This window comes from Nicotiana attenuata, chromosome 7 (assembly GCF_001879085.1).
Source record: "Nicotiana attenuata strain UT chromosome 7, NIATTr2, whole genome shotgun sequence".
NCBI classification, from domain to species: domain Eukaryota; kingdom Viridiplantae; phylum Streptophyta; class Magnoliopsida; order Solanales; family Solanaceae; genus Nicotiana; species Nicotiana attenuata.
This window is the reverse complement of record NC_031995.1, coordinates 95,531,517-95,558,994: the sequence shown is the minus strand read 5'-3', so window position 1 is coordinate 95,558,994 and position 27,478 is coordinate 95,531,517. Positions and strand designations below refer to the sequence as shown.

The following is a 27,478-nucleotide window of genomic DNA, read 5'->3' as shown; positions in this document are numbered from 1 at the left end:
AGTAGGCGCCATCACGACTCCCGAGGATGGGAAATCCGGGTCGTGACAAGTTGGTATCAGAGCTCTAGGTTACATAGGTCTCACAGCTCACGAACAAGCTTAGTAGAGTCTGAGGGATCGGTACGGAGACGTCTGTATTTATCCCCCAGAGGCTACTGAGTTAGGAAAGGTTTCACATTTGTTCTTCCTTGTCGTGCGGTTTGGTTTCTCAACGTTAATTGAATCTCTACTCTGTTCTTTCGCAGATGGCGAGAACACGCGCTTCCTCATCTTCTGATCAGCAGTCCGAGCCCCAGGCAGTTCCCACTAGGGGCAGAGGGCGAGGCCGAGGTAGGGGCAGAGCTCAGCCTCGAGTAGCCGCACCAGTGGCGGAGCCACAGGTTGACTTCGACAAGGGGGTTCCGACCCCAGCCCCAGCAGTTCCGGTGGGCCCAGCTCAAGTCCCAGAGGGGTTTATTGCTACCCCAGTTCTTTAGGATGCTCTGGTCCGATTGGTGGGTCTCATGGAGAGTGTCACCCGAGCAGGTTTGCTTCCTGTAGCACCAGCCGTCTCTCAGGCTGGAGGAGGGGTTCAGACTCCTGCTACTCGTACTCCGGAGCAAGTAGCTCCCCAGACTCAGACTCCAGCAGTTCAGCCAGTTGGAGCAGTTCAGCCAGTTGGAGCAGCTCAGCCGGGCGTGGTAGCCCAGGCCGGTGATGGAGCAGCTATGTCTGCCGGTGCTTTGTGGAGATTGGACAGGTTCACCAAGCTCTTCACTTCTACATTCAGCGGTGTATCTATTGAGGATCCCCAGGATTATCTGGATAGTTGCCACGAGGTTCTTCGGAACATGGGTATTGTTGAGACCAATGGGGTTGATTTCGCTACATTCCTATTGTCTGGATCCGCCAACACTTGGTGGAGGGATTATTGTTTAGCTAGACCAGCAGAATCTCCAGCCTTGACCTGGGAGCAGTTCACACAACTATTTCTGGAGAAGTTTCTCCCTATTACTCAGCGAAAGGCCTATCGGAGGTAGTTCGAGCGTCTCCATCAGGGATTTATGACAGTCACCCAGTACGAGACCAGGTTTATTGAGTTGGCCTGCCATGCTCTTGTTATACTTCCCACTGAGAGGGAGAGAGTGAGACGTTTTATTGATGGACTCATCCAGCCTATTCGTCTCCAGATTGCTAGAGAGGCTGGGAGCGAGATATCTTTTCAGGAGGCGGCNAATCAATAACTTGTGGTAGGCGTACCACCCGCTCCCATTTCATCAATATCTTGTGGTAGGCGTACCACCCGCTCCCATTTCATCATAACTCGTGGTAGGCGTACCACCCGCTCCCATTTCAATCAATAACTTGTGGTAGGCGTACCACCCGCTCCCATTTCATCAATATCTTGTGGTAGGCGTACCACCCGCTCCCATTTCATCAATATCTTGTGGTAGGCATACCACCCGCTCCCATTTCAATTCAACACAAAGTCACAATTAAATTCCGGCAAGGAAAACAAAAGCAATATAATAATAATTTCCCGGCAAGGGAACAACAATATCAAAATAACCATCTCGGCAAGAGAGAATCAGCTATAACAAATCCTAGCTCAACTCTTACTCAGCTCGATTAATACCAGTACTCCAGCATAAATAAAGTACACGAGAATAAACTAAATGTCTACTCAATATCAAGAGTCAACAATTTAAAACATCCAACGTGTCATTTAAGAACACAACAACTGTCAATTTAAGACTCACGGTCATGCTTGACAATAACGTATAGAGACTCGTCACCATGCCTATACGTCGTACTCAACAAGAAGAAATTAACAAATAGGACTCAACTCCTAGTCCCTCAAGCTAAGGTTAGACCAAACACTTACCTCAATGCCTTGAATACAACTCAAGCCTCAATTATAGCTTTACCCCCGCGATTCCACCTCCAATTCGCTCGTATCTGATCACAAATTACTTAATTACATTAATAAACACTAAATGAATCAACCCCAATGCATGAAAATGAGTTTTCCTAAGTTTTTACCCAAAAAGTCAAAAATCACCCCCGGGCCCACGTGGTCAAAACCCGAGGTTCGAACAAAAACCCGAGTACCCATTCCCCCACAAACTCAAATATACAATTTGTTTTGAAATCGGACCTCAAATTGAGGTCCAAATCCCCAATTTTTGGAAAACCTAGGTTCTACCCAAAACACCCAATTCCCCCATGAAAATCTTTGATTTTAAGTTGAAACCATGTTTAAAGATGTTAAGGAGTGAAGGAAATAAGTTAGAAATCACTTACCAACGTTTTGGAGAAGAAGGGTTGTTTGAAAAAATCGCCTCTCATGTTTTTAGGGTTTTGAAAAATGAAAAATGACTGAAAATCCCGTGTATTTATACCCTTCTGATACACCCTGTGCGGACCGCACAAAAAGGACCGCGGCCGCACAGGCCTCCCTGAAGACCTGCAGATCATAGCCTCGTGCGGGACGCACAAAGCCGACCGCGACCGCACAGCATCCACCGCGGACCGCTCAAAGGCGACCGCAGCCGCGCTGGCCCCTCCGCGGCCGCACGCGATTCCTCGCGGACCGCGCAAGAGGGTTCAGAGGCCTGCAATATTTCCTGAACCTGCAACATCTGATCTTTTAAGTCTAAGGCATCCCGGAACCTACTCGAAACTCACCCGAGCCCTCAAAACTCCAATCTAGGTACACACACAACCTCAAAAACATCTTACGAACATATTCGTGTAATCAAAACACCAAAATAATATCATAAACATCGAATTAAACCTCAAAATCCAAGAATTCTTTCAAGCTTCATAAAACATTAAATTTTCCAATTTAAGTTCGAATCACGTCAAACGGCGTCCGTTTTCAACCAAATTTCACAAGAAGGACTTAAAACATATATAAGACCTGTACTAGGCGCCGGAACCAAAATACAAGCCCGATACTATCGCTTTCTAATCAGATTTCATTTCCAATTTCCTTAAACAATTTCAGAAAATAATTTTACAAAAAAAAATTCATTTCTCGGGCTTGGGACCTCGGAATTCGATTCCGGTCATACGCCTAAGTCCCATATTTTCCTATGGACCCTCCGGGACCGTCAAATCACGGGTTCGGGTCCATTTACCCAAAAGGTTGACCAAGGTCAAATTTATTCATTTTAACATGAAAATTTAGTATTTTTCATAGAATTTCACATTTAAGCTTTCCGGCTACACGCCCGGACTGCGCTCGCAAATCGAGGCAACTCTAAACGAGGTTTTCAAGGCCTCGGAAGCACAGAATTCATTTAAAAAAAGGCGATGACCCTTTGGATCGTCACATTCTCCACCTCTAAAACAACCATTCGTCCTCGAACGGACAGAAGAAAGAAGTACCTGAGTCGGGAAAAAGATGAGGATAACGGCTCCGCATATCGGACTCGGACTCCTAGGTCGATGCCTCAGGAGGCTGACCTCCCCACTGAACACGAACAGAAGGGAAACTCTTGGATCTCAACTGACGAACCTGCCGGTCTAGAATAGCTACCGGCTCCTCCTCATAAGACAAGTCCTTGTCCAACTGGACAGTGCTGAAATCTAACACGTGGGATGGATCGTCGTGATACCTCCGAAGCATGGACACATGAAACACTAGATGCACAGCTGATAAGCTCGGCGGCAAAGCAAGTCTATAAGCCACCTCTCCCACTCGGTCAAGAATCTCAAACGGACCAATAAACCTAGGGCTAAGTTTGCCCTTCTTCCCAAATCTCATCACGCCTTTCATAGGCGACACTCGGAGCAATACCCGCTCACCAACCATGAAAGCCACATCTCGAACCTTGCGGTCTGCATAGCTCTTTTGCATGGACTGAGCTGAACGAAGTCTATCCTGAATGATCCTGACCTTGTCCATGGCCTCCTGAACCATATCCGTACCCAGCAACCGAGCCTCTCCCGGCTCAAACCATCCAACCGGAGACCGACACCGCCTACCATATAAGGCCTTATAAGGAGCCATCTGGATGCTCGACTGGTAGCTGTTGTTGTAGGCAAACTACGCTAAAGGCAAGAACTGATCCCGCGAACCTCCAAAGTCAATAACACAAGCTCGGAGCATATCCTCTAAGATTTGAATAGTCCGCTCGGACTGACTGTCCGTCTGGGGATGAAATGTTGTGCTCAACTCAACCCGCGTGCCCAACTCTCGCTGTACTCTCCAGAAGCGCGAGGTAAACTGCGTACCCCGGTCCGAAATGATAGATACGGGCACACCATGAAGGCGAACAATCTCCCAAATACAGATCTCGGCAAACCTCTCAGAAGAATAGGAGACTGCCACAGGAATGAAATGTGCTGACTTGGTCAGCCTATCAATAATGACCCATACTGCGTCGAACTTCTTCCGAGTCAGCGGAAGTCCAGTAACAAAGTCCATGGTAATCCGCTCCCACTTCCACTCGGGAAGCTCAATCCTCGTAAATAAACCACCAGGCCTCTGATGCTCGTACTTAACCTACTGGCAATTCAAACAATGAGCCACATATGCTACGATATCCTTCTTCATTATACACCACCAATAATGCTGCCGATAATCCTGATACATCTTCGCGGCGTCCGGATGAATAGAGTACCGGGAGCTATGGGCCTCCTCCAAAATCAACTCTCGGAGCCCATCCACATTAGGCACACATACTTGGCCCTACAATCTCAAAACTCCATCATCATCTAAGGTAACCTGCCTGGCACCTCCGCGCTGCACCGTGTCTCTAAGGACACACAAATGGGGATCATCATACTGCCGCTCACGGATACGCTCCAATAATGAAGAACGAGCGACCGTGCAAGCAAACACACGACTGGGCTCAGAAACATCCAGTCTCATGAACTGGTTGGCTAAGGCCTGAACATCCAAAGCAAGCGGCCTCTCACCTACCGGAATATAAGCAAGACTGCCCATACTGGCTGACCTCCTACTCAATGCATCGGCCACCACATTGGCCTTCCCCGGATGATATAGAATGGTGATGTCATAATCCTTCAACAACTCCAACCACCTCCTCTGCCTCAAATTCAACTCCTTTTGCTTGAAAAAGTACTGAAGACTCTTGTGATCCGTGAACACCTCACATGCCACGCCATACAGATAATGCCTCCAAATCTTCAATGCATGAACTATGGCTGCCAACTCCAAATCATGAATCGGATAGTTCTTCTCATGAATCTTCAACTGCCTCGAAGCATGGGCAATGACCTTGCCATCCTGCATCAACACTGCTCCAAGCCCAACACGGGAAGCATCACAATAGACTGTATAAGGCCCTGAACCTGTGGGCAAAACCAACACCGGTGCCGTAGTCAGAGATGTCTTGAGCTTCTGAAAGCTCGCCTCACACTCATCCGACCATCTTAACTGGGCACCCTTCTGGGTCAATCTGGTCATCGGGGCTACAATGGATGAAAACCCCTCCACGAACCAACGATAGTAACCTGCCAATCCCAAGAAACTCTGAATCTCTGTAGCTGATGCTGGTCTAGGCCAGTTCTCGACTGCCTCTATCTTCTTTGGGTCCACCTAAATACCCTCTACTGATACAATATGACCCAAAAATGCAACTGAACTCAGCCAGAACTCACACTTGGAGAACTTGGCATATAACTGACTATCCCTCAGAGTCTGAAGAACCACTCTAAGGTGCTGCTCGTGCTCCTCCTGGATGCGGGAATATGTTAATATATCATCAGTGAAAACTATCACGAATAAGTCCAAATAAGGCCTGAACACTCGGTTCATCAAGTCCATGAAAGTTGCTGGGGCATTTGTCAACCCAAATGAAAAAACCAAGAACTCATAATGCCCGTACCGAGTGCGGAAAGCTGTCTTAGGGACATCGGATGCCCTAATCCTCAACTGATGGTAGCCAGATCGCAAATCAATCTTGGAAAATACTCTGGCACCCTGAAGCTGGTCGAACAAATCATCAATCCTCGGCAGTGGATACTTATTCTTGACTGTTACCTTGTTCAATTGCCGGTAATCAATACATATTCTCATTGACCCATCCTTCTTCTTGACAAATAACACCGGCGCACCCCAAGGTGAAACACTAGGTCTAATGAAATCCTTCTCCAGCAAATCCTGCAACTGCTCCTTCTCCTTCAACTCTGGCGGGGCCATACGATATGGCAGGATAGAAATGGGCTGAGTGCCCAGAACCAGATCAATGCAGAAATCAATATCCCTGTCGGGTGGCATACCTGGCAGGTTTGAGGGAAAAACATCAGGAAACTCACAAACAACGGGCACGGAATCAATAGAGGGGACCTCAGCACTAGAATCCCAAACATAGGCTAAATATGCCAAACGCCCCTTCTCGACCATACACCGAGCCTTCACATACAATATAACACTGCGGGTAGAATGACCAGGAGTCCCTCTCCACTCTAAACGAGGCATACCCGGTAAAGCTAAGGTCACAGTCTTGGTATGACAGCCCAAGATAGCGTGATAGGGTGATAACCAGTCCATCCCCAATATAATATCAAAATCAACCATATCTAAAAGCAACAAATCTACACGAGTCTCCAAATCCCCAATCACCACAACACAATAATGATGGACTCGATCGACCACGATAGAATCACCCACCGGCGTAGATACATAAATAGGAATACTCAATGCATCACTAGGCATGACCAAGTACAGGGCAAAATAAGATGACACATACGAATACGTAGACCTCGGATCAAATAACACTGAAGCATCTCTATCACAAACCAGAACCGTACCTGTAATAACTGCATCTGAAGCCTCTGCCTCGGGCCTGGCCTGAAGAGCATAACATCGGGGTTGTGCCCCACCATCCGATCCCATCTCTGGGTCGGCCTTCTGCTGGCTGGCCTCCACCTTAGCGGTCTGAGCTCCACCTCTATGACCTCTACCTCCACCTCTAGTACCTCTACCTCCACCCCTAGCTGGCTGGGCGGGCTGTGGAACATCTGGTGCCTGTACCATGGCACGAGAACCCTGATGCTGAGAGGTGCTCGGTGCTCGAGGGTTGATCTGGCAATGTGCCTCGTGTTGCCATAAGTGTAGCAAGCCCTCGGCTGCTGGGGCTAACGACCCTGGAAACTCTGAAGTGGTGGTGCACTGATAGGTGCTGGTGGTGCACTGAATGGCTGCTGGTCGGAATATGCGTGTGAGGACCACGGCTACCTGAGGCACCGTGAGAAACCTGGAGGGCTGACTGAAGATGCCTAGGAGGCTGGCCTCTATCATATGAATCCCTGCCTCCAGACGAGGCACCAGTGAATCTGCCTGACTGACGGGGTCTCTTGTCTGCCCTGTGACCACCCCCCTGTGACAATACCATCTCAATCCTCCGGGCCACATTGGCCGCCTCCTGAAAGGATATCTCGCTCCCAGTCTCTCTAGCCATCTGGAGACGAATAGGCTGAATGAGTCCATCAATAAACCGTCTCACTCTCTCCCTCTCAGTGGGAAGTATAACAAGAGCATGCCGAGCCAAATCAATAAACCTGGTCTCGTACTGGGTGACAGTCATGGATCCCTGCTGAAGGCGCTCGAACTGCCTCTGATAGGCCTCTCGCTGAGTAATGGGGAGGAACTTCTCCAGAAATAGCTGTGTGAACTGCTCCCAGGTCAAGGCTGGAGATCCTGCTGGCCTAGCTAAGCAATAATCCCTCCACCAAGTCTTGGCGGATCCAGACAAGCGAAATGTAGCAAAATCAACCCCATTGGTCTCAACAATACCCATGTTCCGAAGAACCTCGTGGAAACTATCCAGATAATCCTGGGGATCCTCAGTAGATGCACCGCTGAATGTAGTAGTGAAGAGCTTGGTAAACCTGTCCAATCTCCACAAAGCATCGGCAGACATAGCTGCTCCATCACCGGCCTGGGCTACCATGCCCGGCTGAGCTGCTCCAACCGGCTGAACTGCTGGAGTCTGAGTCGAGGGAGCTACCTGCTCCGGAGTGCGAGTAGGAGGAGTCTGGGCCCCTCCTCCAACCTGAGAGACGGCTGGTGCCACAGGAAGCAATCGTGCTCGGGTAACACTCTCCATGAGACCCACCAATCGGACCAGAGCGTCCTGAAGAACTGGGGTAGCAATAAACCCCTCTGGGACCTGAGTTGGGCCCACCAGAACTGCTGGGGCTGGGGCCGAAACCTCCTCGTCAAAGTCAACTTGAGGATCCGCCACTGGTGCTGCTGCTCAGGGTTGAGCTCTGCCCCTACCTCGGCCTCTAGCACGGCCTCGGCCTTGCCCCCTGCCCCTAGTCGGAGCTGCCTGGGGCTCGGACTGCTGATCAGAAGATGAGGAAGCGCGTGTTCTCGCCATCTGCGAAAGAACAGAGTAGAAATTCAATTAACGTTGGGAAACCAAACCGCACGACAAGAAAGAACAAATGTGAAACTTTTCCTAACTCAGTAGCCTCTGGGAGATAAATGCAGACGTCTCCGTACCGATCCCTCAGACTCTACTAAGCTTGTCTGTGAGTTGTGAGACCTATGTAACCTAGAACTCTGATACCAACTTGTCACGACCCGGATTTCCCACCCTCGGGAGTCGTGATGGCGCCTACTAATGAGAGCTAGGCAAGCCAACCCTTAATTACCTTTGCCATTAACCAATTTACCTCTTTTAGCAGTTATCAGTAATATCATGGAAACAACGGAATGAAATAAATAAGCGGAAGTCTTAAATTAAAGAATCTGAACAACAATGCGGAAAATCAACATAAACCTCTACCCAAGAACTGGTGTCACATACTCACGAACTACTAAGAGTGCTAAATAAAACCATTTGAAAGAAATATAACTGTTTGTCTCTTAATACATGAGAAAACAGACTGAGATAAAAGATAGAAGTGACGCCGGGCCTGCGGACGCCTGCAAGGCTACCTGGGTGTCTCGCTGGATTGAAGGCTAACTCCCGCGCTACTGCAGCTGCTGTCCAACACCTGGATCTCTGCAAAAGAGCACAGAGTGTAGTATCAGCACAACCGACCCCATGTGCTGGTAAGTGCCTAGCCTAACCCCGGCGAAGTAGTGACGAGGCTAGACCGGACTACCACATAAACCTGTGCAGTTATATATATATGTACATCTACAGTGGGAAAATATAAAGAATAAACATTCTAAATTGGAGGGGATCATGCTTCGGGGATAGCAGATAATACAGAATTTCAAGAGAATAATAAGGAACATCAATAAATTAACTCTAACACGGGTAAGGGAAATAAAAGCAGATTCCATTGTCAGTACACATCTCGTTGCAGGCATGCAACCCGATCCCATTTCTCCATGTTTTCGTGGTACGCGTACCACCCGCTCCCATTTCATAAAATCTCGTGGTAGGCGTACCACCCGCTCCCATTTCATCATAACTCGTGGTAGGCGTACCACCCGCTCCCACTTCAATCAATAACTTGTGGTAGGCATACCACCCGCTCCCATTTCATCAATATCTTGTGGTAGGCGTACCACCCGCACCCATTTCATCATAACTCGTGGTAGGCGTACCACCCGCTCCCATTTCAATCAATAACTTGTGCTCCCATTTCATCAATATCTTGTGGTAGGCGTACCACCCGCTCCCATTTCAATTCAACACAAAGTCACAATAAAATTCCGGCAAGGAAAAAAAAAGCAATATAATAATAATTTCCCGGGAAGGGAACAACAATATCAAATTAACCATCCCGACAAGGGAGAATCAGCTATAACCAAATCCTAGCTCAACTCCTACTCAGCTCGTTTAATACCAGTACTCCAGCATAAATAAAGTCCATGAGAATAAACTAAATCTCTACTCAATATCAAGAGTCATCAATTTAAAACATTCGAAGTGTCATTTAAGAATACAACAACTATCAATTTAAGACTCACGGTCATGCTTGACACCAACGTATAGAAACTCGTCACCATGCCTATACGTCGTACTCAACAAGAAGCAATTAACAAATAAGACTCAACTCCTAGTCCCTCAAGCTAAGGTTAGACCAAACACTTACCTCAATGCCTTGAATACAACTCAAGCCTCAACTATAGCTTTACCCCGCGATTCCACCTCCAATTCACTCGTATCTAATCACAAATTACTTAATTACATCAACACACACTAAATGAATCAACCCCAATGCATGAAAATGAGTTTTTCAAAGTTTTACCCAAAAAGTCAAAAATCACCCCCGGGCCCACGTGGTCAAAACCCGAGGTTCGAACCAAAACCCGATTACCCATTCCCCCACGAACTCAAATATATAATTTGTTTTGAAATCCGACCTCAAATTGAGGTCCAAATCCTCAATTTTTGAAAAACCTAGGTTCTACCCAAAACACCCAATTTCCCCCATGAAAATCTTTGATTTTAAGTTGAAACCATGTTAAAAGATTTTAAGGAATGAAGAAAATAAGTTAGAAATCACTTACCAACGTTTTGGAGAAGAAGGGTTGTTTGAAAAATCGCCTCTTATGTTTTTAGGGTTTTGAAAAATGAAAAATGACTGAAAATCCCGTGTATTTATACCCTTCTGATACTCCCTGTGCGGACCGCACAAATAGGACCGCGGCCGCACAGGCCTCCCTGAAGACCTGCAGATCATAGCCCCGTGCGGGACGCACAAAGCCGACCGCGGCCGCACAGCATCCACCGCGGACCGCTCAAAGGCGACCGCGGCCACGCTGGCCCCTCCGCGGCCGCACGCGATTCCTCGCGGACCGCGTAAGAGGGTTCAGAGACCTGCAATATTTCCTGAACCTACAACATCTGATCTTTTAAGTCTAAGGCATCCCGGAACCTACTCGAAACCCTGAAACCTCCAATCCAGGTACACACACAACCTCAAAAACATCTTACGAACATATTCGTGTAATCAAATCACCAAAATAACATCATAAACATCGAATTAAACCTCAAAATCCAAGAATTCTTTCAAGCTTCACAAAACATCAAATTTTCCAATTTAAGTCCGAATCACGTCAAACGGTGTCCGTTTTCAACCAAATTTCACATGAAGGACTTAAAACATATATAAGACCTGTACCGGGCGCCGGAACCAAAATACGGGCCCGATACTATCGCTTTCTAATAAGATTTCATTTCCAATTTCCTTTAACAATTTCAAAAAACAATTTTACAAAAAAATTCATTTCTCGGGCTTGGGACCTCGGAATTCGATTCCGGGCATACGCCCAAGTCCCATATTTTCCCCGTTTACCCAAAATGTTGACCAAAGTCAAATTTATTCATTTTAATATCAAAATTTAGCACTTTTAATAGAATTTCATATTTAAACTTTCCGGCTACGCGTCCGGACTACGCATGCAAATCGAGGCGACTCTAAATGAGGTTTTCAAGGCCTCGGAAGCACATAATGGGTAAGAAAATAGGTGATGACCCCTTTGGGTCGTCACACCTCTCCACTAAACACGAATAGAAGGGAAACTCTTGGACCTCAACTGACGAACCTACCGGTCTAGAATAGCTAGCGGCTCCTCCTCATAAGACAAGTCCTTGTCCAACTGGACAGTGCTGAAATCTAATACGTGGGCTGGATCGCCGTGATACCTCCGAAGCATGTACACATGAAACACTGGATGTACGACTGATAAGGTCGGCGGCAAAGCAAGTCTATAAGCCACCTCTCCCACTCAATCAAGAATCTCAAACGGACCGATGAACCTAGGGCTAAGCTTGCCCTTCTTCCCAAATCTCATCACGCCTTTCTTAGGTGACACTCGGAGCAATACCCGCTCACCAACCATAAAAGCCACATCTCGAACCTTGCGGTCTGCATAGCTCTTTTGCCTGGACTGAGCTGAACGTAGCCTATCCTTAATGATCCTGACCTTGTCCAAGGCCTCCTGAACCAGATCTGTACCCAACAACCGAGCCTCTCCCGGCTCAAACCATCCAACCGGAGACCGACACCGCCTACCATATAAGGCCTCATAAGGAGCCATCTGGATGCTCGACTGGTAGCTGTTGTTGTAGGCAAACTCCGCTAAAGGCAAGAACTGATCCCATGAACCTCCAAAGTCAATAACACAAGCTCGGAGCATATCCTCCAAACTCTGAATAGTCCGCTCGGAGTGACCGTCCGTCTGGGGATGAAATGCTATGCTCAACTCAACTCGTGTTCCCAACTCTCGCTGAACTGCTCTCCAGAGCGCGAGGTAGACTGCGTACCTCGGTCCGAAATGATAGATACGGGCACACCATGAAGGCGAACAATCTCCCGAATATAGATCTCAGCCAACCTCTCAGAAGAATAGGAGACTGCCACAGGAATGAAATGTGCTGACTTGGTCAGCCTTTCAACAATGACCCATACTGCGTCGAACTTCTTCCGAGTCAGCGGAAGTCCAGTAACAAAGTCCATAGTAATCCGCTCCCACTTCCACTCGGGAAGCTCAATCCTCTGAAATAAAGCACCAGGCCTCTGATGCTCGTACTAAACCTGCTGACAATTCAAAAAACGAGCCACATATGCTACGATATCCTTCTTCATTCTTCGCCACCAATAGTGCTTCCGCAAATCCTGATACATCTTCGCGGCGCCCGGATGAATAGAGTACTGGGAGCTATGGGCCTCCTCCAAAATCAACTCTCGGAGCCCATCCACATTAGGCACACATACTCGACCCTGCAATCTCAAAACTCCATCATCATCTAAGGTAACATGCCTGGCACCTCCGCGCTGCACTGTGTCTCTAAGGACACACAAATGGGGATCATCATACTGCCGATCATGGATTCTCTCCGATAATGAAGAACGAGCGACAGTGCAAACTAACACACGACTGGGCTCAGAAACATCCAGCCTCACGAACTGATTGGCTAAAGCCTGAACATCTAAAGCAAGCGGCCTCTCACTGACCGGAATATAAGCAAGACTGCCCATACTGGCTGACTTCCTACTCAACGCATTGGCCACCACATTGGCTTTCCCCGGATGATATATAATAGTGATATCATATTCCTTCAACAACTCCAACCACCTCCTCTGCCTCAAATTCAACTCCTTTTGCTTGAACAAGTACTGATGACTCTTGTGATCCGTGAACACCTCACATGCCACGCCATATAGATAATGCCTCCAAATCTTCAAATGCGTGAACTATGGCTGCCAACTCCAAATCATGAACCGGGTAGTTCTTCTCATGAATCTTCAACTGCCTCGAAGCATAGGCAATGACCTTGCCATCCTGCATCAACAGTGCTCCAAGCCTAACACGGGAAGCATTACAATAGATTGTATAAGGCCCTGAACCTGTGGGCAAAACCAACACCGGTGCCGTAGTCAGAGCTATCTTGAGCTTCTGAAAGCTTGCCTCACACTCATCCGACCATCTGAACTGGGCACCCTTCTGGGTCAATCTGGTCATCGGGGCTGCAATGGATGAAAACACCTCCACGAACTGCTGATAGTAGCCTGCCAACCCCAAGAAACTCCGGATCTCTGTAGCCGATGCTGGTCTAGGCCAGTTCTTGACTGCCTCTATCTTATTTGGGTCCACCTGAATACCCTCTGCTGATACAACATGACCCAGAAATACAACTAAACTCAGCAAGAACTCACATTCTCATCAATCCTAGGCAGCGGATACTTATTCTTGATCGTCACCTTGTTCAATTGCCGGTAATCAATACACATTCTCATTGACCCATCCTTCTTCTTGACAAATAACATTGGCGCACCCCAAGGTGAGACATTGGGTCTAATGAAACCCTTCTCAAGCAAATCCTGTAACTGTTCCTTTAAATCTTTCAACTCCGACGGGGCCATACGATATGGTGGGATAGAAATGGGTTGAGTGCCCGGTACTAGATCAATGCAGAAATCAATATCCCTGTTGGGTGGCATACCCGGTAGGTCTGAAGGAAAAACATCAGGGAACTTACAAACAACGGGCACAGAATCAATAGAGGGAACCTCAACAGTGGAATCTCGAACATAGGCTGAATAGGCCAAACACCCTTCTCGACCATACGCCGAGCCTTCACATACGATATAACACTGCGGATAGAATGACCAGGAGTCCCTCTCCACTCCAAACGAGGCATACCCAGTAAAGCTAAGGTCATAGTCTTGGCATGACAGTCCAAGATAGCGTGATAGGGTGATAACCAGTCCATCCCCAATATAGTATCGAAGTCATCCATGTCTAAAAGCAAAAAATCTACACGAGTCTCCAGACCCCCAATCGCCACAACACAAGAACGATGGACTCGATCAACCACAATAGAGTCACCCACCGGTGTAGACACATGAACAGGAATACCCAATGCATCACTAGGCATGACCAAATACGGGGCAAAATAGGATGACACATACGAATACGTAGACCCCGGATCAAACAACACTGAAGCATCTCTATCACAAACCAGAACCGTACCTGTAATAACCGCATCTAAAGCCTCTGCCTCGGGCCTGGCCTGAAGAGCATAACATCGGGGCCGGGCCCCACCACTCCGATCTACCTCCCTGGGTCGGTCTGCTGCTGGCTGGCCTCCACCTCTGGCGGTCTAAGCTCCACCTCTATGACCTCTACCTCCACCTCTAGCACCTCTACCCCCACCTCTAGCTGGCTGGGCGGGCTGTGGAACACCTGGTGCCTGAACCATGGCACGAGAACCCTGGTACTGAGAACTGCTCGGTGCTCGAGGGCGAAATCTGGCAATATGACCCGTGTCACCACAAGTGTAACAAGTCCTCGGCTGCTGAGTGTGCTGGCCCTGTCGACATGAATGACCACCACAGAAACTCTGAAGTGGCGGTGCACTGATAGGAGCTGGCGATGCACTGAATGGCTGCTGATCAGAATAGTGCGCGTGAGAACCACGGCCACCTGAGGCACCGTGAGAAACCTGGAGGGCTGACTGGAAAGGCCTAGAAGGCTGACCCCTATCATACGAATCTCTGCCTCTAGACGAGGCACCACTGAATCGGCCTGACTGACGGGGTCTCTTGTCTGCCCTATGACCACCCCCTGTGACAATACCATCTCAATCCTTCGGGCCACATTGGCCGCCTCCTGAAAGGATATCTCGCTCCCAGCCTCTCTAGCCATCTGGAAACGAATAGGCTGAATGAGTCCATCAATAAACCGCCTCACTCTCTCCTTCTCAGTGGGAAGTATAACAAGAGCATGGCGAGCCAAATCAATAAACCTGGTCTCGTACTGGGTGACTGACATGGATCCCTGCTGGAGACGCTCGAACTGCCTCCGATAGGCCTCTCACTGTGTAAAGGGAGAAACTTCTCTAGAAATAGATGCTTGAACTGCTCCCAGGTCAAGGCTGGTGATCCTGCTGGTCTAGCTACACAATAATCCCTCCACCAAGTCTTGGCGGATCCAGACAACTGAAATGTAGTGAAATCAACCCCATTGGTCTCAACAATACCCATGTTCCGAAGAAACTCGTGGCAGCTGTCCAAATAATCCTGAGGATCCTCGGTAGATGCACCGCCGAAGGTAGTAGTGAAGAGCTTGGTGAACCTATCCAATCTCCGCAAAACATCGACAGATATAACTGCTCCATCACCGGCCTGGGCTACCACACCCGACTGAGCTGCTCCAACTGGCTGAACTGCTGGAGTCTGAATCGGGGGAGCTACCTGCTCCGAAGTACGAGTGGCAGGAGTCTGGGCCCCTCCTCCAGCCTGATAGACGGCTGGTGCTACAGGAAGAAAACCTGCTCGGGTAACACTCTCCATGAGACCCACCAATCGGACCAGAGCGTCCTGAAGAACTGGGGTAGCAATAAACCCCTTTGGGACCTGAGCTGGGCCCACCAGAACTGCTGGGGCAGGGACCAGAACCTCCTCGTCAAAGTCAACCTGAGGCTCCACCACTGGTGCTGCTGCTTGGGGCTGAGCTCTGCCCCTGCCTCGACCTCTAGCACGGCCTCGGCCTCACCCTCTACCCCTAGTGGGAGCTGTCTGGGGCTCGGACTGCTAGTCAGAAGATGAGGAAGTGCGTGTTCTCGCCATCTGCGAAGGAACATAGTAGAAATTCAATTAGCGTTGAGAAACCAAACCGCACGACAAGAAAGAACAAATGTCAAACTTTTCCTAACTCAGTAGCCTTTGGGGGATAAATACAGACGTCTCCGTACTGATCCCTCAGACTCTACTAAGCTTGTCCGTGAGTTGTGAGACCTATGTAACCTAGAGCTCTGATACCAACTTGTCACGATCCGGATTTCCCACCCTCGGGGGTCGTGATGGCGCCTACTCGTGGTAGCTAGGCAAGCCAAGAACCTTTGCAAACATTAACCTATCTTGTTTCATACATGATTAAACAATTAAATTATCAATGAATAAGCAGTTAAAGAGACAAAGAAAAAGTAAAATTTAGCGGAAGTCTGAACTAAATATAGAAACAGCGTCTAGAAAGTCAATACAAGTCTCTACCCAGCACCTGGTGTCACAACAATACACGGACTGTCTAGGATTACTACAAATAAGAGTTGTTGAAATAAAGGACATAGTCTGTCTCGAATACAAATGTCAACAGAACATGAAAACTGAAAGAAGAGACGCCGGGCCTGCGGACGCCAGCAAGGCTACCTCGGAGTCTCGTGGACTGAAGGTCGGCTCCCTAACTACTGCTGCGCACCGTAAGCTGCTCCAACACCTGGATCTGTGCAAAAGAGCACAGAGTGTAGCATCAGCACAACCGACCCCATGTGCTGGTAAGTGCCTAGCCTAACCCCGGCGAAGTAGTGACGAGGCTAGACCGGACTACCACATAAACCTGTGCAGTTATATATATATATATATATATATATATATATATATATATATATATCGCGGAATAGAAATACAGAGACAAGTAATCAATATGGGAGGGGGAGCATGCTATGGGGGAAATAACAATTTCAAGTAAAAGTCATCCAGTAACGAAGGAAATAACACAACTCAGACATTAATAGAGAAACAGAAAGCAACAAGTGCACGGCATCACCCTTCGTGCTTTTACTCTCATCCTCACCAAGCAATGATATAATAAAGTGTGCACGGCATCACCCTTCCTGCTTTTACTCTCTTTCCTCACATATAATCAATAGAATCGGCACGGAATGGTACATCGTGCGGCACGGCATCACCCTTCGTGCTTTACTCTCTTTCCTCACAATAAGCAAACAATGCACGGCATCACCCTTCGTGCTTTAACACTCTTCCTCACCCAAACAACAATCACAAACAAGGGGCAAGGGAATAAACAAAATAATAAAAGAAATCCCGGCAAGGGAACACAATTTAACAATTTAATCCCGGCAAGGGTACAACATCAATAATCTCAACGTCCGGGCAAGGAAAAATAATCAATAAACAACAATATCCCCGCAAGGGAACAACTTAAATACTCTTTCTCTTCCTTTCACTTTTATTTCATATCTCACTTTACCACTTGAGCCAATGCTCCAAAGGGTTAAACCATTTCACATACGTTCACAATTGAAATATAACTTGAGCCAATGCTCTCATTGTTCATAGGTCACAATTTCCCTTCACAAGTTTTTCACAACAAATAGGAATCATCACCAAGGCAAGAGAAATACAACGAAATCAAGATATTCGCAATATAAAGACTCACGGTCATGCTAGACACCAACGTATAGATACTCGTCACCATGCCTATACGTCGTACTCAACAAGAAGCAATTAGCAAATAAGACTCAACTCCTAGTCCCTCAAGCTAGGGTTAGACCAAACACTTACCTCAATGCCTTGCACACAACTTAAGCCTCAAGTATAGCTTTACCCGTGATTCCACCGCCAATTCGCTCATATCTAATCACAAATTACTTAATTACATTAATAAACACTAAATGAATCAACCCCAATGCATGAAAAATGAGTTTTCCCAAGTTTTACCCAAAAAGTCAAAAATCACCCCCGGGCCCACGTGGTCAAAACCCGAGGTTCGAACCAAAACCCGAGTACCCATTCCCCCACGATCTCAAATATATAATTTGTTTTGAAATCGGACCTCAAATTGAGGTCCAAATCCCCAATTTTTGAAAAACCTAGGTTCTACCCAAAACACCCAATTTCCCCCATGAAAATCTTTGATTTTAGGTTGAAATCATGTTAAAAGATGTAAATGATTGAATGAAATGAGTAAAAACTAACTTACAATTGATTTGGAAGAAGATTTATTCTTGAAAAATCGCCCAAAGGAGTTGTGTTTTGAAAATGGTGTGAAAAATGACTTAAAATCGGTTAAGTATAGAAAATTGCAGGTCTCTGATATGGGAAATGCGAACAGGGGTTCGCAATTGCGAACCCCAACACTCAGATGTGGGAATTGCGAAGTGAAGCTCGCATTTGCGAACACTGAACAAAATGGGGGGCTTCGCATTTGCGACCAAAAACGTCGCATTTGCGACAAACCCAGTTCCGCATTTGCGAACCATTTGGTCGCATTTGCGATCCCTGGCCATCATGGGCACCCTCGCATTTGCGAAGTATAGTATCGCATTTGCGATGGAGGGTCAGTTCTGGGCTACCTCGCATTTGCGAGAAAACCTTCGTATTTGCGAGCTCGCATTTGAAAGCCTGCAGGTCAGTTATACCAGCAACTTTTCAACGTCCAAAAATGCATCCGTGGCCTATCCAAAACTCACCCGAGCCCTCGGGGCTCCAAACCAAATATACACACAACCTCAAAAACATCCTACGGACTTATTCGTGCGATCAAATCGCCAAAAAAACATCATAAACATCGAATTAAACCTCAAAATCCAAAATTTCTTTCAAACTTCATAAAACCTCAAATTTTCCAATTTAGGTCCGAATCACGTCAAACGACGTCCGTTTTTAACCAAATTTCACAGAAATGACTTAAAGCACATATAAGACCTGTACCGGGCGCCGGAACCAAAATACGGGCCCGATACCAACACGTTCTAATCAAATATCATTTCAATTTTCCTTAACAATTTTAGAAAAACAATTTCTTTCTAAAATTCATTTCTCGGGCTTGGAACCTCGAAATCCGATTCCGGGCATACGCCCGAGTCCCATATTTTCCTACGGACCCTTCGTGACCGTCAAATCACAGGTCCAGGTCCGTTTACCCAAAAATGTTGACCAAAGTCAAATTTATTCCTTTTAACATCAAAATTTAGCATTTTTCATAGAATTTCACATTTAAGCTTTTCCAGCTACGCGCTCGAACTGCGCATGCAAATCGAGGCGACTCTAAATGAGGTTTTTCAAGGCCTCGGAAGCACAGAATTTATTTAAAACAGGTGATGACCCTTTGGGTCTTCACACATACGCTTGCTAGGTTTGTCAAACCGTGTCTTAAAATTTATAAGTTGTTTCTTTTAATTTCTTTGGATATTGTCATCATCTCAATTTTCTTTTCCAGGGTGATAAAATCAATCTGGATATCCAGAGAGTTGCAGAGAGTTGCGGTTTATCGTCAGTGGTGTGATAAGTTGTGGAATGCCATTAGGGTTTCCATTAGTAATCTGAGAGAATCTTACTTCCTTCCAGTATGAGTCTAAATTTGCCTTTAAGAGATTTAACATGAAGTGGGTTTACAAAAAGTAATATGGCCGAGGTCGAGACCTAAATAGTAGGGCTCATAGCCGAGCAGCCGGTAGTGGTCGAGGTCAAGCATCAAGAGTAGCAGCAACGGCTAGTTTTGCAATAGGATTTTAGAAGAATATTTCATTGAATATTCTCTGTACTTGTACTTTTAGGGTTGATTGGGGGTATGTCCCATATAAATAGAAAGAGAGATAAGGTGAAAGGTAATATTCTCTGATAAAAACATTCTATAAAAAGCAGACTTTCTCTCTAAAAAGAATACAAACATTACCTTTCTAAAGAGATTCGATTGTCTATTATTTTACACCTTTCCATGAGATCCGAGAAGGATCCCTATATTTTAGTATTTGTATCCCATCCATCATTGTCAGGAGGAGGAATCATCCACCCCATTCAATATTGGGTTAACTATTCTTCTTAGTTACTTCCATGCCATTTATTTCTATTTATTCTTGACATTCTCTCTTCATTGATGATCTTGAAACATTAAATACATGCTGCATTTAATCTGTTCTCAACGCTAAACTACGTCACTCGTATTAACGGATCATAGATCTGAAGTCATTATCATTAACTAGGTTTAATCTTTCATTATAAAAATTTAATTAGTTTAATCAAAGATCTACACTTTTTGGTCAAACAATTTGGCGCTGTCTGTAGGGATTTCCTAGTTAAAATTTTAGTTTCTTTTAGAACTATAACTAGCACACAAAAAACAACAACAAAAAACACGCAAAACCCCTACTCTCTTGTGCACACAGATCTAACATGGCAGGTAACAGAGAAGAAAGGATGAAGGCAGGGGCCAATCTCACCACCAACCTCTTAAACACCATCAACGAGGTCTCAGAAACGGAGGGTGAAGATGTAACGCCAAACGCCTCTCCCAGGTGAAGTGGCTCACCCCCCCTCATGATAGTATCACAACATCCCACGGTAAAGGGGCTTCCACGTCCACCGCAGATGAAGCGCCACCTGAAGTGAAGAAATTGTTTGAGGCTTGGCTAACGAATATGCTGACCAACATCCTCGATACGCCCACCCAAAAAGCAACCGGAGAAAATGCGAGGACTCGCGTTGTACCAATAACGGCCGAGCAGCACGGCCCTCCCCCTCCAATAACATGTATCACTCACAATGTTAGTAATGCAGGTGACGACACCCTAACAGCCATTCTGAGGAAGATGGAAGAAATACAAAACGAGAACAAAATGCTGCGAGACCAAATAAAGGAGCATCAAGAAAGGGTAGATAAAATACCGGGTGCCCCAAAACTCTTACCAATAAGAGATGCGGGTCGGTTCGTGAACAACCCTACGATGATGAAGCCGCCCGCATGCCATACCCAAAACCTTCAAAATGCCACCCTACCTAAAAATATACGACGGTACAACCGACCCCGAGGATCATGTGACCCACTACGTCACCGCGGTAAAGGGCGACGATCTCGCCAATGAACAAGTATCCTCCATCCTGTTGAACAAGTTTGGCGAAACCCTCACTGGGAGCGCATTAACTTGGTATTCACAGCTGCCCCCGCGCTCCATTATATTCGAAGAGATGGCCGACAAGTTTGTAACGGCCCATGCTGGAGCTAAAAAAGCGGAGGAAAGAGTGAACGATATATTTGCTATCAAACAATCACCTGGAGAGGGACTGAGGGACTTCCTCACTCGATTCAACCATGTGAGGATGACCTTACCAAATGTATCAAAAGGCATGGCTGTAGCAGCTTTCCAAAACGGGCTGAACAGAAACGGTTCGAGGGCAACCATAAAGTTGCTAAGTCGGCTTATGAAATATCCCCCAACCACTTAGGATGAAATACACAATGCCTATTGTGCCGAAGTCTGTGCTGACGAAGACGACCTAAATGGACCGACCCAACGGTTAACCTCGGTACAGGCCGAGTCTAGGAAAGACCGAAGAAACGATGCTAGAAGAGATCTAGCAGCTCCATGACCCAACCGAGAAAGGCATCAACCATATATCAGGGGTGCCATTATGCCCCCCTCCCGTCATGAAGAAGGTCCATCTAAGCCAAGGACAGGGACTCACAGGAGCGAGAGAGGTATGCCCCTTTTACTATTTGCTTACAATTTTTGTGTCTCACCTTCAGAAATAGTCTACGCGTTGGAGAAGCTCGGCCTAAAAGTGAAGTGGCCACAAAAGATGATGTCCGACCCAAGCACCAGAAAGTCAAACGCCCTCTAAGAATTCCACCAGGAGCGAGGCCATAAAACCGAGGACTGCATCGCTCTAAGGCAGGAGGTCGTGGAGATGCTTCACCAAGGGCACTTGAATAAGTTGTTGAGTGATCGAGGAAGGGTCAACTTTGCCCGAGGACATGAACAACACCAGGGGCTGCCAAAACCACCTTCACCAATGCGTACCATCCAAATGATCATCGGAGGCGGCGATGATGCGGCGATCAATATCGTAAAGTTCAGCACGACCCACAAACTCAAATGGTCGATCACTCATGAATGATATGGCGAACTCGAAGAAAGTATCATCTTCGATAAGTCGGATATCCACGGTTTGGCTTCCCCTTACTATGATGCCCTTGTTATCACTTTACGATTATTAAATACAGATGTAAGAAGCATCATGGTGGACGATGGGAGAGGCACGCATTATCCACCCTCGAGTACTTGCATAGATGAAACTCGAGGATAAGGTAGTGCCACGCTGCATCACGCTAACTGGTTTTAACAATGCAATTGAACGAACATCTATAGAAATCACACTCTCCGTCCTGGCCGGCAGCGTCACTCTGGAGACCACGTTTCACATCATGGATCAGGATACGACATACAACGCCATAATAGGACGACCATGGATACACTCCATGAGGACCATCCCTTCCAGCCTATACCAAATTATCAAATTTCCACCCCCGTGGGGAATATTCATCATACAAGAGGAACAACGCACATCACGAGAATGCTGCTGCATTGCCTTAGATTGTACGACTACCCAACAAATGAAGGGCAAAGCAAAAGAGGCATATCAATTAACAGGGTCGAGGTCGAGCTGTGGTGAAAAGGAAGACGTCATCAAAGAACCCGAAACGGTGGAAGCTGTGGAATCAACCATAGAAGACCTCGACCAAGTCCAACTTGACGACAACGACCACAACAAGAGAGCGTACGTCAGCTGCAAGCTTCAGGAAGCAGGTAAATTCTGTCAATTCCTAACCGCTAATGCAAACTTGTTCCCCTTTTCCATACAGATATGCCAGGTATCCCGAAAGAGATTTCCACGCATAAATTGAACATCGACTCGCTCCACCCCCCGGTGAGACAGGTTAGGCGGAAGTTCAATTCTGCAATAAACGATGCAGTCCGAGAGGAGGTTGAAAACTTATTACAGAACGGTTCCATCAGGGAATCAAAATACCCTTAATGGGTGGCCAATGTGGTCATGAAGAAGAAGAAGAACGGAAAATGGTGAATGTGCACAGACTTTACAGATTTAAACAAAGCATGCCCCAAAGATTCATTCCCGCTACCCCATATCGACCAGCTCATTGACGCAATGGCCGGGCATGAACTGCTGAGCTTCTTAGATGCTTACTCGGGTTACAATAAAATCCTCATGGAAAAAGAAGACCAAGAGAAGACTACCTTCATCACCCACCAAGGAACGTACTATTACAGAGTTATGCCTTTCGGACTAAAAAATGCGGGGGCGACATAACAACGGTTGGTCACCAAAATGTTCAAAGATCAACTCGGCAAGACCATGGAGGTATACATAGATGATATATTGGTCAAGTCTAAAAGGAAAGAAGATCATATCGACCACCTGAAAGAAGCCTTCGATATACTTAGGCGATACAGAATGAAACTGAATCCTGAAAAGTGCGCATACGGCGTGACCTCAGGGAAATTCCTAGGCTTCCTAGTATCACAACAAGGCATCGAGGTCAACTCCGAACCAAATCAAAGCTATAGAGGGGATACCGGAGCACTTAACCAACAAAAAACAGGTTCAGAGACTGACCGGCCGTATAGCCGCCCTGTCGAGATTCATCTCGCGGTCATCAGATAGATGCCATAAGTTTTTTGGCATACTCAAGAAAGACAACGGCCTCCAATGGACCTCCGTGTGCGTCGAATCCCTGAAGGAGTTAAAGGCTTACCTATCATCATCGCCACTGCTTTCCAAAGCGGAGCCCGGAGAACGCCTCCTTGTCTACCTAGGCGTATATGAAGTGGCTATGAGTGCAGTCCTGGTCCGAGAAAATAAAGGTACGCAATCTCCCATCTATTACAATTGAAAAACCTTAGACCCTATTTCTAGTTCCACCTCATCTCGGTAGTCAATACTTTTACCTTGAGAAGTATTTTGCATAAGCCTGAGCTGTCGGGCAGATTGACCAAATAGGCCATGAATTCGACTCATGGACTCACGTTCTAAACCTTTCGGAGTGACGTAAGGTCGGTATCCTCTGTACACGTTATTAGGACTAACTCTTCACCATGAACCTTATAAGAATCAGGAAGTACTAATAACATTGATATCATAAGAATAAGAGATGCAATATCAACATCAATCATTCAATAAGAGGGGAAACCGTAAGTACTGCTAGCTTCTAAGAGTAGAGTATCTTTGGAAGCTCGTTCATTGCATTATGTACAATCGGAGTCGTGCAAAAGAAGGAAAAGGGATAGCCTCACATACCTTGTATTTACTGCCCCATCTCAAGCTATGCAATTTTCACGACTCCTTAGTCTACAATAAGAGAAATGATACTATAGTTATCATTCAAGCGTCATAACTATTATGTATCGACCACAACCTATTTTAAGATGAAACGGACAACACCTCCCCTATATAGAAGACTTCATAAAATTCCAAACAATCACCAAACAGCTCAAACAATATCAATAATAATCATATTGAGCCTCCCAAAATAGTCCACGCACAACCTAATTACTTCATACATACGACGGCCACCGTAGTCGTGTCAAACGACCCGGAAATGTTACGAAGAACTACCAGCCCACAACCCTACATCTATATGGTGTTTCTCCACACCCTTCCTCCTCCAAAACTCCACAAAACAGTATTAAAACACGCATCCCAACAGCAACACAAAACAGTCCACAAAACAGTCCGCTACAAGTGAATAACTCGAACTCACGGCTTCCGATCACCGTCCCATGAGTTATTACATGTATAGAACGAATTACCATGAATTCACAGCAGAAAAAATGTATGAAAGAGAGCAGTAAACTCACCTTACTTGTTGGATAACTCAGCCCTTCCCTTGGTTCTTCAAACTCTAGGTTTTACCCCCAATTAAAACTTGAAAGAGAGGGAAAATCGATTAGGGTTTGTGGATAATTTTTGGGATGAATTTTGCAGGGGTTTAGGTCTGATTATTTGTGATATATAATGAGGGTTATATTGCAGGAGATAACCCTTTAAATGGGCTCTTTGGCCGACCCAAAATTTCCTATTTTTGGGCTATCACTTAACCAAGTAGGTGACACACCTACTTGTCACCTAGCAGCTTGTGCAGTCTTGCAAAAATACCTATATCTCTCTACTCCAATGTCGTATCGATGAACGGTTTAATGCGTTAGAAACTACACTCATAGATCTTTAATTTAGTGGGTAGATCATCCCGTAATTCCTTGTAAATTGGGAGAAAAGCTTAGTAACATTTGACTTAATATTTAAGTAAAATTAGGAACCTAAGTTGCGACAACTTTTGTCGACCTTTGTTTCATAACTCGTTTGACTTCAAGACTTATGATAAGGATATTATATGATTCAAATACCTTAAAATACGACCTCTTGAGTTCATTAAGAACCTCTAGGTTTACCCAAAAATACGGCTGACAACATCCTTGATTCGTTTAACTTCTAATACTTGTTAACCACCCTTATACACCTTTGTATCATTTAAGACCAATAGGATTAACTTCTTATCATCTTAAAGATAATATCTTCATGGATTTACGTCGACTACCTTATGGCATGAACTGACGTACATGAATATGGTTGTAACAGAAAAGCATGGGAAAACCAGAACATTTACACTGAAAGAGTGAATCAAACATGGCACAATCAAGAACATTACGCTTACCTAACACTAAGGATTCCAACTTATCAGGTTTACTAGAACAAAGATTAGCATAAAACATCCTTACTAGGGGTTCATAGACCTTAGGCGGAGGAATAGAGAGGAACTTAGACCACCCTTGATGAAAAAAAAGATTTTTTTACCTTACAATTTAGGGCTTCCATGTCGTCAAGGTCGACTACCCTTCCATGAGCAATGGGCTTGTATTTCAAAGCGATGAAAAGATCCCTGTTTGGAGAATTCCAGAGATTTAGGTCAGATTCTAGAGAGCCAGAAAGATCTATTTTGGATTTCTTTGGGGTAGAGGAAACATCGGGGGTCTTCCATAGGTCGTTTTCCTAGAGCTTTTTCTCCTAAGATTTGAGAATGATCAGACAAATCGACTTGCGAAGAAGCAAAACCCTCAGAATGGTCGGACCCAAAGTCTACTTGTTCTGGGGGCATAGAAGGGGGTTTTACTTTGGAGCGGGTACTTTTTCTGGTGGAGGCAGATGGGTTCTTGGAGTGTTTAGCCATTGAAGGATAGTGGTTTCAGCAGAGCTTCGGAGAACGGTTTTCTAGATGATAGAGATGAAAGTGATTGAAAAGAGATCTCCGCCTTAAAAAGAGGGATTCTGAACCTTCTGATGGTTGAGTACAGAAAAGGAAAAGGCGTCAGTTGAATAGTCGTGATGATTGGCTTTCCATCTTTGAACGACGCAACTGATGTGAAAGAAGAAGAAAAGAGAGGAGAAACGGAGGCGTAATTAATGCAAAAGTAAGAGACAATTATTAGCCCTACAAAAGTAACCGGACTACATATAGGTCCTACAAATTATTATTAATGCAAGTAACGCCAAGTAATTTTCTCAAAGCACAAAACATATCCTCTAATAAAGGCTTAGTAAAAATATCTGCTAATTGATCAGTTGTTCCAACAAACGATATTTCTATGTCTCCCTTAAGAACATGATCTCTAATAAAATGATGCTTGATGTCTATATGCTTTGCTCTAGAATGATGCACACGATTTTTTGAAAGACATATAGCACTAGAATTATCACAGAAGATTTGAATAGGCTTAAAAACAATTCATAGTCACCAAGTTGATGAGACATCCACAATAGCAATGTATTCAGCTTCAGTCGTGGATAGTGCAACTGATCCTTGTTTTTTACTGTTCCAGGATATGAAAGCTTTGCCAAGCAATTGGCATGTCCCACTCGTGCTTTTTCTGTCTTCCTTATCACCTGCAAGATCATCATCTGAACCCTTCTAATTTAAAAGTGTTAGAACGATGATACCATAATCCATGGGAGACAGTTCCAATGAGATTCGAATAATTTTTTTTACTGCAGTCAGGTGAGACTCCTTAGGAGCTGACTGAAACCTGGCACATTTACAAACGCTGAACATAATATCTAGTCGACTAGCAGTTAAATAAAGAAGAGAACCAATCATTCCATAATACTTAGTTTCATCAACAGATTTTCCCTGTTCATCTTTGTCGAGACTTGTTGAAGGACTCATTAGTGTGCCAATAGCTTTGGCACTGCTCATGCCGAATTTTGGGATCAGCTCCTTTGTGTATTTAGTCTGACATATGAATGTTCCTTCTTCAGATTGTTGAATTTGAAATCCAAGAAAGAACGTCAGTTCTCCCATCATACTCATTTCAAACTCACTTTGCATAAGATTTGAAAATTCCTTGCACATAAGAGGATTAGTACTACCAAATATAATATTATCAACATAAATCTGAATAATGAGATTACCTTCTGATGATCTTGTAATAAACAGAGTAGTATCTACTTTACCTCTTGT

The 27,478-nt window shown here is 45.6% G+C and overlaps 1 protein-coding gene across 1 annotated transcript; it reads left to right on the top strand.

The window, feature by feature from the left end:
* LOC109230288 lies at positions 22,238-22,983 on the top strand. The gene is made up of 2 exons (XM_019395802.1): positions 22,238-22,754; positions 22,811-22,983. Exons 1-2 carry the CDS (start codon positions 22,238-22,240, stop codon positions 22,981-22,983), a joined length of 690 nt encoding a protein of 229 aa, XP_019251347.1.